The 16,485-nt window shown below is 36.4% G+C and overlaps 1 protein-coding gene across 4 annotated transcripts in view; it reads right to left on the bottom strand.

The window, feature by feature from the left end:
• Positions 1-3,515: 3,515 nt before the first annotated feature.
• Positions 3,516-16,485, bottom strand: part of LOC127865603 (A disintegrin and metalloproteinase with thrombospondin motifs 20-like) — a 40,437-nt gene continuing 27,467 nt past the window's right edge. For 3 of the 4 annotated variants that reach the window (XM_052405469.1, XM_052405468.1, XM_052405471.1), the window contains 7 exons: positions 14,982-15,114; positions 10,810-10,909; positions 9,120-9,221; positions 8,232-8,376; positions 7,117-7,245; positions 6,227-6,367; positions 3,516-4,644 (listed from right to left, as the gene is read on the bottom strand). In XM_052405469.1, coding sequence (XP_052261429.1) covers positions 4,493-4,644; positions 6,227-6,367; positions 7,117-7,245; positions 8,232-8,376; positions 9,120-9,221; positions 10,810-10,909; positions 14,982-15,114 — 902 coding nt within the window. In that variant the 3' untranslated portion in view covers positions 3,516-4,492. The remainder of the gene's footprint in view (positions 4,645-6,226; positions 6,368-7,116; positions 7,246-8,231; positions 8,377-9,119; positions 9,222-10,809; positions 10,910-14,981; positions 15,115-16,485) is intronic. The other variant, XM_052405470.1, reaches the window with a different exon arrangement.

Genomic DNA, 16,485 nt, shown 5'->3' with positions numbered 1-16,485 from the left:
GCTTAATAGCCAATACAATCTTATATTACTCACATCGGTTATAAATACGGTTTGCGCTTAATGTTCGGATGCCGGTCATGTCCTATTTGGAAAATTACGCCGACCTAAATGTCATTATAACCGTTTGACGAAACTAAAAACAGAGACATTGTAAACATTGATTTCGTGTGTAATTAATGTTCACCACATATAAATCGCATGTTTTCATTTACGAGCGAGATCTATGTAATCAATTCCATGAAAAAAATATACTGCAGCACACATTTCGTGGGAGCATGCGCATTTTGCAAGTGATTATTATGTATATAACATTTTCTAATGATATTTTCATTGCGCAATATTTGTTTAATCAATGACTTGAATTGCTGCACTGTCAATAAGACATGTTCATATTACACGGTCGTTCTAATCTGATGATGCTTAAGGGACCTTTTGATCGGATATTTGTCACGCGCAAGCTCTCAGAAACTAATGCATTAGCATCGTCGGATACCCACGTTCGACCCATTCCGCTCCTCTCCATTTATCGACCGTGGATTCATTGAATCCCTCACGATTTCATGCGGATTTTTTTTCCCAATGATACAACTCGTACCATAGAGACTTCTGGTTTGTTGTCAAAATAGCGTCGTCCGTAGAAATGGAATTTCTTCGTGCATGCGAATACTTTGAAATCGACAATTTTGACGACTTTCAGAGTATAATTGTTCCCTTTTATTATGCTACAGCAAAACACACATTTATTTTCTATGGCGGCCGCCATTATCAAGGCGAAGCATTGACACTTCCAAAGCGAAGAGTATTATTTTTGTAAACTGCGATTTCATTGGTCTTCTGAAAGGTTACAGTTAAGGTCTAAACGGCGTGTATTGCTTATATTGTCCCACGGCTAATGCTGGAGAGTAACGGAATGAATAAGTCGTGGGTATCCGACGATGATGCATTAGTAAATTTAAATAAAACAGTACGAGTATAGTTACTACTGGTGGACACGCTTAATGATTATATCGTTCTGGTCTAATGATTTGTAATAAATAATGCATTTGAGATTTAACAAGACATTATATCGTAAATTAAATTCGCAAATAAATCTTAGGTATGACATACATTTAGTCCATAAACAAATCCAATGCAGCTTCGCTGCTAAGCGAATATGCTATAAATACTAGAGTACTAAAGTAATCATACTGCTACTAGAGACAGAGATGTACAGAGTACTAATACTGCTTCTAGAGATATTTGTTTTATTTAATAATCTCTAAAAGGTGTTTATAGTTTATTTAAAAAATCGACGTTACTGCAATACGACGAAATATGTTATCGATCAGATCATTGAGCTTAATTTATTAATTGACAGCCAAATTAAAAGTATGATGTGCCCTTGTTAAGTGAATAGAAGCAATAGATGCAAACAAACTATTTGACAAGCGCTTTAAGTCTTTCAACAGATGACATCTTCATTTCTTAAGTCTGCATATAATAGTTGCTTCCACTGTGTCTGAAGTCTTGTTTGCTGATTTGGTTCCTTCCGTCTCAAAATGAAAGATTTGTTTTGCTATGATTAAAACCAAAAATCCTGTCAACATTAAATTGACAATGTTTCTTTCCCATCTCTGTAAACAAAATCAGCTATGGAATTATAAAGATCAGATGTTCAAAAATTGTCAACGGACTATCACTTTGCAAGCACATGTTCATAAAAATTCGTGTAAGTTGATGCCAGAGATTCAGTATTATGTATTGTGTTACTATTTTTTTGCGTTCAAATAAATAATGTGAAGTTTATAGAGCCATACATTACCTTATAAGTTTGTATATATCTACTGAATATATATATTACATTTTTCAAATGTTTTTGCTAGCGGCTAAGCCTAGACAGACAATGACTGACAAATAAATAAGCTCATATGATTACTGATCTAAATTATCTTTGTTTGTTCCACGTTTTATTAGAATGTATAAATAAAATATTGATTATAATTACGACATTGTTTTTTTGCATTCAAATCTTTAATATACAGCTTCAAACTAAGTGTATACAGTTAAGACTGTGAATAAAGAATTACTGTAAAATTGCTAGCTTTTTGTGATGACAGAATTTAAAGAAGGCAGCAAAATTATTTATGCAAAATAAGCAAACAATTATAAAATATTAGATCTAATAGCTTGGCAGATGTAAAACGCTTCATCCAGCAAAAAATAATATTAAATTATTTTGATGCATTAATTTTCTTTTGAAATAATGTTTTGTACAAAAAATGTCAAAATTTTAAGACTGCGCGGACTACACAGGCTAATCTTGAACGACACTTTACGCACATGCATCAAACCCCTTTTTTACAGAGCACGGCCAATATATAAAAACATGTGTTAAGTGTAAATTTCAAAATCACAAGGCTTTACCGAATCTGCACACTACTTGGGACAAAAAGCATAGCACGGCCCAAAAACAAAGGCAACCACAATTCAGATATGCACTGAGCGCAGCTCAATAGTTAAGCCAGACATAATTATCGATATAAAGTACAGTCGAAAAATCTTCGCAAAACTATATATTGCAGAAAGCTTGTAAATAGACATTTTCGACCAAATACGAAAATGGGATTTGGCGACTTTAACTTATAGGTACTGATATTTTTGCGATGCTTAAAGAGTGAGCCGACATGTTTATTCCGGGTAAAGTTTATATTTGTTTATAACAATCATTGTTAGTGTACAGATAAACCGTTCGCTACAAGCGTTTATGCCTGTATTGTCCTATTTATCGTCCTTCAAATGTATAATAGCTAATCACCGTTAAGATTGTATTGAATTATATTACTGTTTACTGTTGCTTGTGAAATCGATCTTAAGCGACGGATAGCTTTCCAGTGGTTTCATGCTTCCGAGACATCTTGCATAACCGAGAATACTATCTTTTGGTTATGTTTATCAACGCAACGTGGTCAATGGGGGTCAAGTGGTTTATAATATAATCTACATGATGCATTTTTCGCTATTACTGTAACATACCCCGGATCTAGATGTACGTGAGCAATGCAAAAAAGCAAACTATAATTCATCACGTGAGCGATACTGACAGACAACTTTCAACGCATCACGTGTGCAATAAACAAAGGCAAACAATGCACGCGTCACATGATCAATAGAGGGAGGCAAACTATCCACTTATAACGTGTTTAATACAGAAGGCAAGATATCCACGCGTAAAGTGAGCAAAAGAGAGAGGCAAACTATACTAGCGTCACGTGAGCAATCCAGAAAGGCAAACTATGCACGCGTCACGTGAGCAATACAAATTATCAACGCGTCAAGGGAGCAATAGAGAGAGGCAAAAAAATACTTGCGTCACTTAAGCAATCCAGAAAGGCAAACTATCCACGCGTCACGTGAGCAATACATACATGCAAACTATCCACGCATCACGTGAGCAATACAGAGAGGCAAACTATACCTCAGCAGCTTATTTATTACAGTAGCTAAATATGGAATACAGATGAACTAAATATCACGTATTGCTTCAAACAGATATTTATTATGATGCACATTCAGAACAGAGAATAAAGAGAACCATGTTCAAAACAATTTCAATATCTTTATAGAAAGAGCAAAAGGAAATAAATCATAAACGGTTTATATAAAAATCAAGTAACTATTTTTCCAACGAAGTCCATGGAAAACGCAATTAACTAAAATGTTTGGACATTCGGAGAACCATTAATGTTTGCTACATTATACATCCTAAAATATGCTATATACATATTTGCTTAAATTATTGTTCATATAATGGCAAACTTGTTTGATTTGTGTATGTCTTACTTCTAAATGTGTCAGTTTTAAGCGCGTTGATACTTTTGCAATGTGTATATAGCATAAGACAAGCCGTATAAATGATTTAATGAAAAAAAGTAATGTTCTTAGCTGAAAAATATATAAAAACATACAGTTATAACGCAGTATTATCAAGCCGCAATGCCACAGTATGTTCCACCCACAAAATATCTGAACATCGATAACGATTAAAAGAGAACATATTGTAAAATACAGTTTTTTATTTATTTCTGTAAGAAATGTTTTATATGATACATTTAACGTACTGGTCTTCACTGGGATAAAGCAACAAAAATCAATATTACATATTGTAAATTCCAGTGTTTATTTATTTCTGTAAGAACAGTTTTATATGATACATTTTAACGTACTGGTCTTCAATGGGATAAAGCAATAAAAACAGTCAATCTTAATACACATACCCCCCAGATTGATATATGAATATCTAACTTTAATTGCTCACTTAAAGCTCATCGTCATGCAAATGATAGAATGTTATAAAATACATAAACAACATTATTATAAAGAAAACATTTATATCAAGTTTCAATTTATCGATCGTCCTTATGCTGAAAAAACAAAATTGCTGCACAAATATGCATCAACAAAATCGCATACGTATAGAAAACATTTGTATCGCGTCAATGTCCCCCGTCGGCAATCAAAACCGACACAGGTTGCCGTCGATGTAGCAGTGGCAGCAGTAGCGACCGCAGTTAGCGCTCATGAACTGACGGTAGGCGGGGTCCAGACAATACTTCCGGTTGTACATCTCGCATCTCACTGTGACGTCACGTGGTCTGTCCACAGCACCTTTAGGGATCAGCTTATATGTTATTTATAATATGAGCAGCTTTCTGGGAAAAATGTGCTTAATGCATGTGCGTAAAGTGTCATCCCAGATTAGCCTGTGAGGACTGCACAGGCTAAACAGGGACAACACTTTCCGCCTAAAACGTTGTTTTTTGTCTAAAAAATAGACTATGTTAAACTAAACATTTCATAAAGACAGACAATGTCACCTCAGATGAGCCAGTGCGGACACTGTACACACATGCATTTAGCCCAGTTTTCCTTGTGCATAACTCATATATATTCTAAATTATATAATTGGGTATTTTCATTATTGACACAAAACATCCGCTCATACATCTAACATGGGTCGTCACTTGATGTGTCCAAGATGACTGTTTATATGGTACATAAGAGGAAGCATGATGTATATGTATACATAAAATATTTCATGATTGTCAGCTATGTGTCTGTGGACAATGAAAGAAAGGACTGTTCTTAATATTGACGAATTGCACACTCAAAGAAGTATTCATTCACGTGTTAAGAATGGAAACACTTTTATTATTGTAAGATGACTAATTCGAAATAGTGTTCGAATTATCATAGTTATTTTACATGTTAACACGTTATGACCGTTCTGATGGTAACACCATTGTGCTTTATGACACCATATATCAAATCATTGTTAATTAGCGAATAAACGATTAAATAAAGACTTTGTTTTTAATTAAATTCTATTTGCAAGCTCAATTTCTCTATAATCTTGCCAGTAGAAAAATAAATGTATTTTATTTTATTCAACACCTACATATTTGTTCAAATTGTGTAACAAAACAAAAACATCAATTGACATCAGGAGAAAAAACAAAATTACATCATTTATATTGAGCGCGTTGTATTTATGTTTTTAATTGTGCAAAGATACGAGAAGCATTCAGTTTGATGATACGGAACAATGCACGATGCATAGACATTGTTTGTTTATGTGCTAGATATTCATAAAGACTTCATTTTGCACTTTTTTTAGTGATTTCCGGGGACACATCTTTTTTCCATTTATAGATGTTCGAAATAACAGCCCCTTGTCGCTGCACACAGGAAATAAATAAATCAAAGGTAATTGAGTGTTACAACGCATATTTTTTTTAAACTCATATTTTTTGGCGTAGGACATTACCTTTCCAACAAATTATTGTGATGTATTAGAAAGTAGCTTCGTCATTGTGAAAAATATACTAAAAAGTATTCCGGAGTATGACCGGTTGTCTTTAAGCGTATTTCCGTACCCAGGGTAAATTGTAGTATGCTTAAGAGTACACGTGGTACATTTAAGTAGTATCTGCGCCGACAACGACCATTTGCGCTTAACGTTCTTGTGTAAACCCTTAAGAACGCTACAAACTACTCTCACCAATGCACGGCTACAAACTACTCTCACCACTGCGCGGCTACAATCTACTCTCACCACTGAACGGCTACGCACTACTCTCATCAATGCACGGCTACAAACTACTCTCACCAATGCGCGGCTACAAACTACTCTCACCGCTGCACGGCTACAAACAACACTCATCCATGCATGGCTACAAACTACTCTCACCAATGCACGGCTCACACGTTGTGGGACAGTTCCTCTCTCCCCATATCCGGTACTTTGTGACACACAACTCCAGCGCCTGGCCACCTTGCAAGTACTGCCCACATCTCTCATCCAGGTCCGGTGCGGTTGTGGTTGGGGGAGCTATAATTAGCCTCGTTCTGATCAAACTAAATATAGTGCATGTGCGTAAAGTGACATCCCAGGTTGGCTTGTGTAGCCGGCACAAGCTTATCTGTGACGATAATTTCCATGTGTATGGTAGTTTTTGTTTTAAGTAAGTATATTCTTGGCACAAGTCCAGTTCACGCGGAATGTGTTTTCCCTGATAAGCCTTTTGCTGACTACACAGGCTACTCTGGGACGATAATTTACGTTATTGCATTAAGACCCGTTTTCCCAGAAGGGGGCTGTAATAACAAGGTCGAGACAACATAATTACAAACATAGATCCAGCGCGCTGCCGATCCACTATATTCCTATGTACAAAAAAGGCGAAAACTACTCGATCTTATTATGTACAATTGACAACGTATGTCACTTATGTCACTCGTGACAGTTCGTATTATTTAAATGGTGTGTTTAGTAGGTGTCCGAAACACATTTTTGATAAACATTATCATTATTACACGATTGAAAATAATATGATTTTCCTGAAGGCCGTGGCGTGGTTGACACGGGTTCAAACCCCTAGGTCAGGGGTTTAAACCCAATTGTGGGAACGTTCTTTAGATATCCAACAAAAACACCAAGTACTGATTCTAGCCAGGACACGGACTCGAGAGCGTTGCAATTAGACAAAGGCTTTCGATTCAACCGAACTTTAATAAATATGTTTAAAGTAAATAAAGTAAAGTAACGTGACCGACATGTGCACCCAAATACCTACGTACCTCGGTCGGCGCATACCCCACAGGTGTCTTTACAGTTTACTTCGGCCCATTGTTTGTAAGTTCCGTAACAAATGTCATGTCCGTATGTCTGCTTGCAGTCCGGTAACAGGTCCGAGCAACCAACCGGATCTACCAATTGAGTTATATGTACGTACACTTGGTTATGTTATTTGTGCGACTATTTCGACTATCAGAGCCCGTATGCACCAACCTCTTCTTAGACTTAGACTCCTATGGTCGTGTTTATACTTAAAGATGAAGTGAACCTATATTTACACAATTCTTCATCTAGAACAATATTTTTATTGGATAAGTACTATTATTAGCAAGTATATAAATACCTGCAAGTATTGTTTTTGAGTCGAAGACCTTTCTTTATTCTGAAGTGTAAGAATTGGTTGGTAAATACGGACCCGGGTGATTTTTATCTTTAAAACCGGACGTCAATGCAGAATTAACATCATTTCGAGAAAAGCTGGAAGATTAATGTACTAGTCAAAATAATTCTGTAAAACAACCCGTAATTTACGATGTCATGAATGTTAAATGTACATATGCAAGGTGAATATGACAAACGTATCATAGCTGTGCATAGTAGATCTTACTTTTTTACAGAGTGGAAGGGGCAGTATGTTTGTTAAAAAGCACCGTATAATTACAGGCAAACTTCTAAATGTGTATGAAGTAGGCTCATTTATCTTTCGTTGATTTGTCACTATGTAATCAAATAGGATGAGAAAAGCGATATGCACGGACCAAAACAGTAACCCTGACCAGCACATACACGTTGGATTTAGATGGATATAGTACCTAGTTACAAAACTACGGCAATATATATATATATATATATATATATATATATATATATATATATATATATATATATATATATATATATATATATATATAGTTCTTTTTCCAAATTATGCAATACAAATATTGGTCATGTAACAAATATTCTACACACACATGTGCGTCTGTGATAGCCGGTTTGATGTTATACATGAATATAAAATTTGATATAAGAATGAGACATGAGTCGTAATATACACTACTTTCGACCGCGGAGAGAAACATACTGATTTACTGGTATGCAACCTATAATTCTTTGTTACCGATCAGGCATGGTCCGTGGTTACAGACTTCAATTAGTTTTGGCCGTTCCGGACACATGAAGTCAGCTACTCGTATATCGGAGGTGGCACTTTGAAAACATTGGTATTCCGTAATCTGCATACCTTCACTGCACGACTTTGAACACTGTAGAAAGATGACAGTAAGGTTAATGGTGAATAAAGTCAAGATTAGCATTATATTTGATAGATTAAAATGTTCCAGTTAATAATTAATTTGACAGTGAACATACAGACTTGAGAACAACCCAATCTAGCCGTGTCTCTCTCATATCCCATTCTTTATGTCTTATTCTCACAGCCCACCATAGCTGTCTGTCTCACATCCCATATTCCTCGTGTCGCTCCCACATCAAACCCTACATTCGGCTCCCACACACCACACTCCACTTGTGTCTCTACAACATCCGAATATTGCCCTTTCTCTAGTTCATCCTACCTAAAAAATATATTTACCACATCTCATTCTATCTCCCTCCCTATTACATCGTAGTCTACCTAACTCCGTACCATATCTCATTCTACATGTGTCCCTACCATATATAAATTAACCTACCTCCCTACCACACCCACTCTACCTACCTCTCTACCATATCCCACCCTAACTTCATCCCTACCATATCGCATCCTACCTATCGCATTACCAAATCTCACTCAATCTACCTCCCTACCAAATCCCACCCCACCTACCTCCCTAACCAATCCCACTCTACCTACCTCCCTACCACATCCCACCCTATCTACCTCCCTATCACATACATCTCTAACAACCTCCCTACAACATTCCACCCTACTGACCTCCATACCACATTCCAACCTTCCTTCTTTCGTACCACATCTCACTCTACCTGTGTCTCTCAATCATCCTACCTGAGACACTCTCATTTTCCTCCATATCCCACATGGCTCCAGATGACACGTGATGTTGGAATCTGGTTTGGTAAACCCGAGGCAGCGATCATCGCTCAGCACCTTAAATGACACGAGCGCATACGTATTCCACAAATATATTACAAGTGTTTACACAGCTATTATTGCAAAATCTTGTGCATAAACACTCTACCACATCTCACCCTACCTACCTCCCTACCACATCCCACTCTATAAATACCTGGTCTTTTTCATCTAATCTGTTTTCATTTATACAGTCTCAACTCACCAATATTCGACAAAACTTTCGTCTTTCACCTGGACGTGAATAAGTCAATCTTCATTCAATCTTTTCAATGACATTGTCTTGAATGACTTGGGATTGAATCAACAGGTCTTATCTTACGTGGAATTAATTACATGGTCTTGACTGATCTGGTATAGAATTACCTGGATTGGACTGACCTTGTATTGAATGATCATGATCATGATCGTGACATACCAGGTATTAATTCACTCGGTCAACTCTTACGTGGTATGAAATCATATGGTCTTTACTGACCTGGTATTAAATCACATTGTCTTGACTAACTTTGTCTTGAATCTCATGGCATTGAAATACCTGGTGTGGAATCATGTGGCCTTGATATTTCTACGCCATTCTATACACACTTCAGTCAACCTTCAATCTAAATCTGTAATGGCTGATCAGGGACTATAACCACGATCACACTGAAGTCAATACTTTGTCACAATTTTGATTTGTCACATAAGTTTGTTCCATGTGGTGTTCACAGAAGTATATTTGAGTTTTGAGTCGAACTGAACCCATATTCGTATAGCTAAGATTTAAGATTTGTCTTTAGCTGACTGACATACTCAATATTCAGCTTAGTTAAAAATCAAGTGTTGTCTCTGTGTTGAGCAAAAAATGAGGCGCGCTATGTAAAAATGGGTTCAATCCATGTGCGTACAGTGTCGTCCCAGATTAGCCTATGCAGTCCATACAGGCTAATCAGGGACGGCACTTTCCGCCGTAATTCGATTTTTGCTGAGAAGAGACTTTCTTTGAATGAAAGCAGAAAGTGTCGTTCCTGATTAATCTGTGACATCACTTAACGCACATGCATTAAACCCCCTTTTCACATAGCACGGCCCAAATATAGTATGTCCAGGGCCTTGTATCAAGAACATTATTAATTTTTAGCTGAACACAAGGGACGAGTTTTGAATTTCCACTCAGCTGAGCACTGCGAAGACACGGACAATCTCAAGTCTCAGCCACGGTCCGACTCAAATATCCTTTATCAGAATCAGCTTTGAGTTAAACTAAAAACTCAAAATGACATGTGTGAATATTAAGTTGAGAATACTTCTTATACTCATCCCAAAAATAAAATAAAAATTAAAAGTTATGTCAGAATATTGTCCTTAGTATGTTAGTGATACTAATTTATGGTGTTACACCAACTCAAGACTTGCTTTTTATGCATACTCTTGAAACTGTTCAGCTTTTACCCACTTGCGTCATGACTAAATGATTTATTTGGTCTGATCCACGCGAGTTTGTAATCACATTATTAAATATTGACTCATATGATTTTGATGCGTAATTCGATAGAATAAAGGCGCACACAACTTGGAACACTGTTCATTGATTTGGTCATAACCCAATTGAGTCATTTCTTACTTGATCTTGTCCGTCGGCAAGCTGCATACAATACACGTTTTGCAGCTTAAATCCCTGCCCACATCGTGCAGAACAGTATCCCCAGCCAGACGCCACCCATCTGTATATAAAACACGGTGTATCACACGAATGTCACCCATCTGTATATAAACGCGGTGTATCATAAGATTTTCACCCATCTGTATATAAAACATGGTGTATCAAACGAATATCACCCATCTGTATATAAAACACGGTGTATCATACGAATGTCACCCATCTGTATATAAAACACGGTGTATCACACGAATGTCACCCATCTGTATATAAAACACGGTGTATCACACGAATGTCACCCATTTGTATATAAACACGGTGTATCATAAGAATTTCACCCATCTGTATATAAAACATGGTGTTTCAAACGAATGTCACCCATCTGTATATAAAACACGGTGTATCATACGAATGTCACCCATCTGTATATAAAACACGGTGTATCACACGAATGTCACCCATTTGTATATAAACACGGTGTATCATAAGAATTTCACCCATCTGTATATAAAACATGGTGTTTCAAACGAATGTCACCCATCTGTATATAAAACACGGTGTATCATACGAATGTCACCCATCTGTATATAAAACACGGTGTATCACACGAATGTCACCCATTTGTATATAAACACGGTGTATCATAAGAATTTCACCCATCTGTATATAAAACATGGTGTTTCAAACGAATGTCACCCATCTGTATATAAAACACGGTGTATCATACGAATGTCACCCATCTGTATATAAAACACGGTGTATCACACGAATGTCACCCATTTGTATATAAACACGGTGTATCATAAGAATTTCACCCATCTGTATATAAAACATGGTGTTTCAAACGAATGTCACCCATCTGTACATAAAACACGGTGTATCATACGAATGTCACCCATCGGTTTATAAAACACGGTGTATCACACGAATGTCACCCATCTGTATATAAAACACGGTGTATCACACGAATGTCACCCATCTGTATATAAAACACGGTGTATCATACGAATGTCACCCATCGGTTTATAAAACACGGTGTATCATCCAAATGCCACCTATCTGTATAAAAAAAAAACAGTGTATCATAAGAATGTCACGTGTCTGTATATAAAACATGGTGTATCAAACGAATGTCACCCATCTGTATATAAAACGCGGTATAGTTTCAGATTAAAAATGTTGCCATATAGGCTATAGACGACGTAATGTTGAAATGATATGCCTTTTTATTGTTATAAAATACATGTTTATTCAACAGTAAGAAAACCTGCCACGGGGATAAAAAATCCGAACATATAATGTAGTGACCGATACAATTGCCTGATGTTATCCTAAAGCTAACTGAAATTATAGAAAGTATCTCTAAGCGTCATGTAAACTTGTGCTTGATATGCCTACTGGCCTTTATACTGCTACTTTATATGGATGGTGGATTATTTGTTTGACCTTTAACTTTATATTAACTTCAACATTCATTTGCTTTAAAAATGTCAATATGCCCATGAATTTAATGAATACATTTCAAATCAATGTTACGTAAGAATAATGGCCGTAAGTTATTAATCCAACTCAGAGTTGCTATGGCTTTTTAACGGTATTAAACTAAATCGCCATACTACACGCGCCTTCCATTACGTCACTGCATTGAATCAATCGTTCAGTTAAAGGATGCAAGCGACTAAGCATTTGTGGAAATCATGACGTGCTTGTGTGTTTAAGATGGATAATGATAATATGATTTGAATTAAAGTTTTTGTTATATTTGGCTTGAATGAAAACGCTGAGATAGCATTGTAGATTTATTTAATGACGTAGAATGCACTCGAATATGGAAGGGAAAGACCGCCAATATTATTCATCACCAAGAAATGTTGCAATTGTTGAATATTCAGCTCATATGTTTAACAGAGAATTTTTAAAAGAGAGAGAGAGAGAGAGAGAGAGATAGAGAGTAGAGAATAGAGAGAGAGAGAGAGAGAGAGAGAGATAGAGAGAGAGCGAGATAGATAGAGAGATAGAGAGAGATAGAGAGGAGAGATCCGATATCTGTATAGTAATAGATAGATGAGCACGTTCTATCGCGCTCGTCTCTCTCTCGCTCGCCCATCGCGCTTCTCTCTCATCTCTCTCCTCTTCTCTCCTCTCCTGCTCTCTCTCTACTCTCTCTCTCCTCTCTCTTCTCTCTCCTCTCTCCTCGCTCCTCTCGCCTCTCTCTCTCTCTTTCTGTCCTTCTTTTCTTCTCTCTCTCTCTCTCTCTCTCTCTCTCTGCTCTCCTCTCTTCTTTTTTCTTTCTTTCTTTCTTTCTTCTTCTCTCTCTCTCTCTCTCTCTCTCTCTCTCTCTTCTCTCTCTCTCTCTCTCTTCTCTCTCTCTCTCTCTCTCGCTCTCTCTCTCTCTCTCTCTCTCTCTCTCTTTCTCTCTTTCTTTCTTTCTTCTTTTTTTTTCTTTCTCTCTCTCTCTCTCTCTTCTCTCCTCTCTCTCTCTCTCTCTCTCTCTCTCTCTCTCTCTCTCTCTCTCTCTCTCTCTCTCTCTCTCTCTCTCCTACTCTCTCTCTCTCTCTCCTCTCTCGAGAGATGTTAAGCTACCGGATCACTGTGCTGTCTGCGAATACGCGACAGATTCAACAAATGTCGCTAGTACAGTGTTCCGTCAGTCTCTCCCACATACACGTACCTGCGACAGCGACGACAGCGTACACAACATTGGATGATTTACAATGATTTAGGCACTTAATGGATTTAAAATGTTGATGTAGGTGATTTCTGTGTCAAGAGATACCTACCTATATATATAAAATATCAGAATATATATATAAAATATCAGAAAAAAAATGTTTGGTCACAATGATGAAAAATGTTTTTTTTTAGATATTGATAGTGTTAACCCATTTATTCCTAGTTGACTCTTCCATCCTTCTAAGTTGGTTCAATTTATTTTCAAAATTATTGATGTCTAGTATATTTATTTCTATATTTACAATATTTCTTACAGAAATTCCTTTAAGCAATCAGCGCAGATCCTGATGAGACGCCGCATCATGCGTCTGGACCGCAATAGGCGCAGAATTTAAAGAGAAATTTCTTCGATAAATTTGACATTCCTTTCGTCATTTGAACAAATAATGTCGATAAACAATGAATAACGTCAACTGTTTTAACATGGAAATGGAAAATATATCGTGAACGCAGCGTGAAAATTTCCAATTCATAATTTAGGTAGACAAAAATGAAGGCATCACAATAAATATGATGATGTATATCGATGTATATTGAATCAGTCAAATCATTGTTAACTTCTACCATTACTTAATTTTAATAATTATTATCATCCATGTCACCACACTTGTGTATTTTTGCATTTGGCTTAGAAGCAATTGTAATGCTTAATAGCTAATAAATGTTGTTGTTGTTTGTATATCCATAGACAAACTTGGTAGAGCATTAGTCGCTAGTGGTTTGCGTGGGTTCTACTTGCCTTCGTAACATTAGAATGCTAATTAAATTTTAATTGAGGCATTTAGCGATATTTTGTCTCGTTAACCTGCATTTGTTTTGAATTGTTAATGACTACTTTGTGGTGTTACCTGGAAAGATCACAACTTATTATGATACTACTTACTACACAGGGTTCGATTTATTTAATTTTATCTGTCTTGCCTATTACCTTTAACAATTAAATATTATGATTAACAATTATGATCTGCATTAAGCAAGTGTTTTATCGTGTTTTAAAGTTACAAATCACATTTGATTATTTTATGTACAAGGATGTTTGTTTTTCTATATTTAATATTGTGGTCTTTGAATATGTATTTTTATGAAGGAATACGCCTTCAAACCATAAATCAATAACTCAATAATTCATGTTGCTGTGAATAAAAAACAACTACGCGGAACCGCTCATGCGAGAATCGAACGAGAATTAAAAGAGCTACAAGCCTGTGATATGCATGACCGTTTGTCGGCTGGATGTTGATTACTAAATGAATGTCATTGTTTAAAGTGCTCAATAACGTCATTGTAGTTGACATGCCTATGAGCGCTTTCGAAAGCAGCAATTAACTGTTTACTTGTTTCACTCAAATTAACAGGTATGGTGGTGCTATTGTGATAAAGCTTATACTATGCATAAACCTCACCTCACGGGGCAGGGTGCAGTGTCGCAACGAGATAGCTCATCATTGGGCTTAGTAGCGATATCACAACGATAGTCTTCAACTGTGGTGCCACTGATGTCAAAACACTGGTAGGTTTTCTTACTGCTGGATAACCCTGCAATAATATAACCTTACAAAGTGTACACATACATTCAGACAAGTATAGCCAATCATGGGTAATGTGTAGGTTAAACGGCTTTTAATTCTGCTTTATCGACAAGTTATAAAGCGGTAGTTTACCTTGGATCCAAACGTTGAGCCTAAAAAACGAGTCTCATTTGGAGTACCAATTCCGTTTTAATGGTACATAACCAACGTGTTCTCCAGATCGAGCATCATTCTCGTGAAATAGAGAATCATTTTCTTGTTCGCATGATTCAATCTTATGTTTCTAAATGCAAGATGTTGTATGAGAAATCACACTGAACAATTTATAACCTTGCTTAGTTTTTATGCGATTGCACATGAAACACACATGGACAGCGTCGTCTCTACGCTGAGGCACACCGAGGCAGTTGCCTCGGCTAAAATTTGCAGAGCAATGTTAAGATTACAAGGAAAAATAAGGAAAATCTATTTCAAAAAATAAAATCTATATAAGAAATTGAGGCAATTTACTGAATTTTAGGCACGATGATATTCACAAACAAATATTATCATTAAGTACAATTGGTTCATGTTGAGGCAGATAATTGTAGCGTCCACGATACCGATAATTTAGGTATAAAATGTGGTTTAAATGGCCTAAAAAACGCACCAGAGACAGGGAAAATCGTTAAGCAACGAGAGAAGAAAATAGCTGACAACTCTAAAAGTAATTTGAAGGTATTTTGGAACAATGTAAACAGGAGAACTTAAACTAAAGTATCAGTTACAGACTTATATTAAGATGAAAATAAAATAGACATGACAACAAACGATAGTGAAAAAGCAAGGGTTTTAGCGGCCTTTTTTACATCGGTCTTTACCTTAGATGAGGATATTACACAACCAGATATTAGTGCTCCTCAAGATGTGCCATGTTTGGATTTTTTAACAATTACTCCTCAAATTGTTGAGAAAAGGTTGAAAAATTAAAATATTAGTAAATCCCCGGGGTTAAACTGCACCCTAGATTACTTCATGATATACGTACAGTTTCGGCTAAGCCATTGTCAATTATCTTTAATAAATCATGGACTAAAGGTGAATTGCCAGACGAGTGGAAATGTGCGAATATAACTGCTTCGTTTAAAAAGGGTGATCGCAAAGATTATAGAAAGTATAGGCCTGTTAGTCTGACTTGTATTGTATGTAAAGTTATGGAGAATATTGTAATGGAAGAAATGGTGAAACATATGAAAGTGAATGGGTTATTTGGTGACAAGCAATATGGTATTATTTCGGGTCGTTCGACTGTTTTGCAACTTTTATAAATTCCGTGTAGGTGGACTGAAATTTTAGATAAAGGGGGAGGAATAGATGTGGCCTATTGTGATTTCATGAA

This window comes from Dreissena polymorpha, chromosome 2 (genome assembly GCF_020536995.1).
Source record: "Dreissena polymorpha isolate Duluth1 chromosome 2, UMN_Dpol_1.0, whole genome shotgun sequence".
In the NCBI taxonomy this organism is placed as follows: Eukaryota; Metazoa; Mollusca; class Bivalvia; order Myida; family Dreissenidae; genus Dreissena; species Dreissena polymorpha.
Note: the sequence above shows the minus strand (reverse complement) of the source record. Positions and strands in the feature narration are given on the sequence as shown.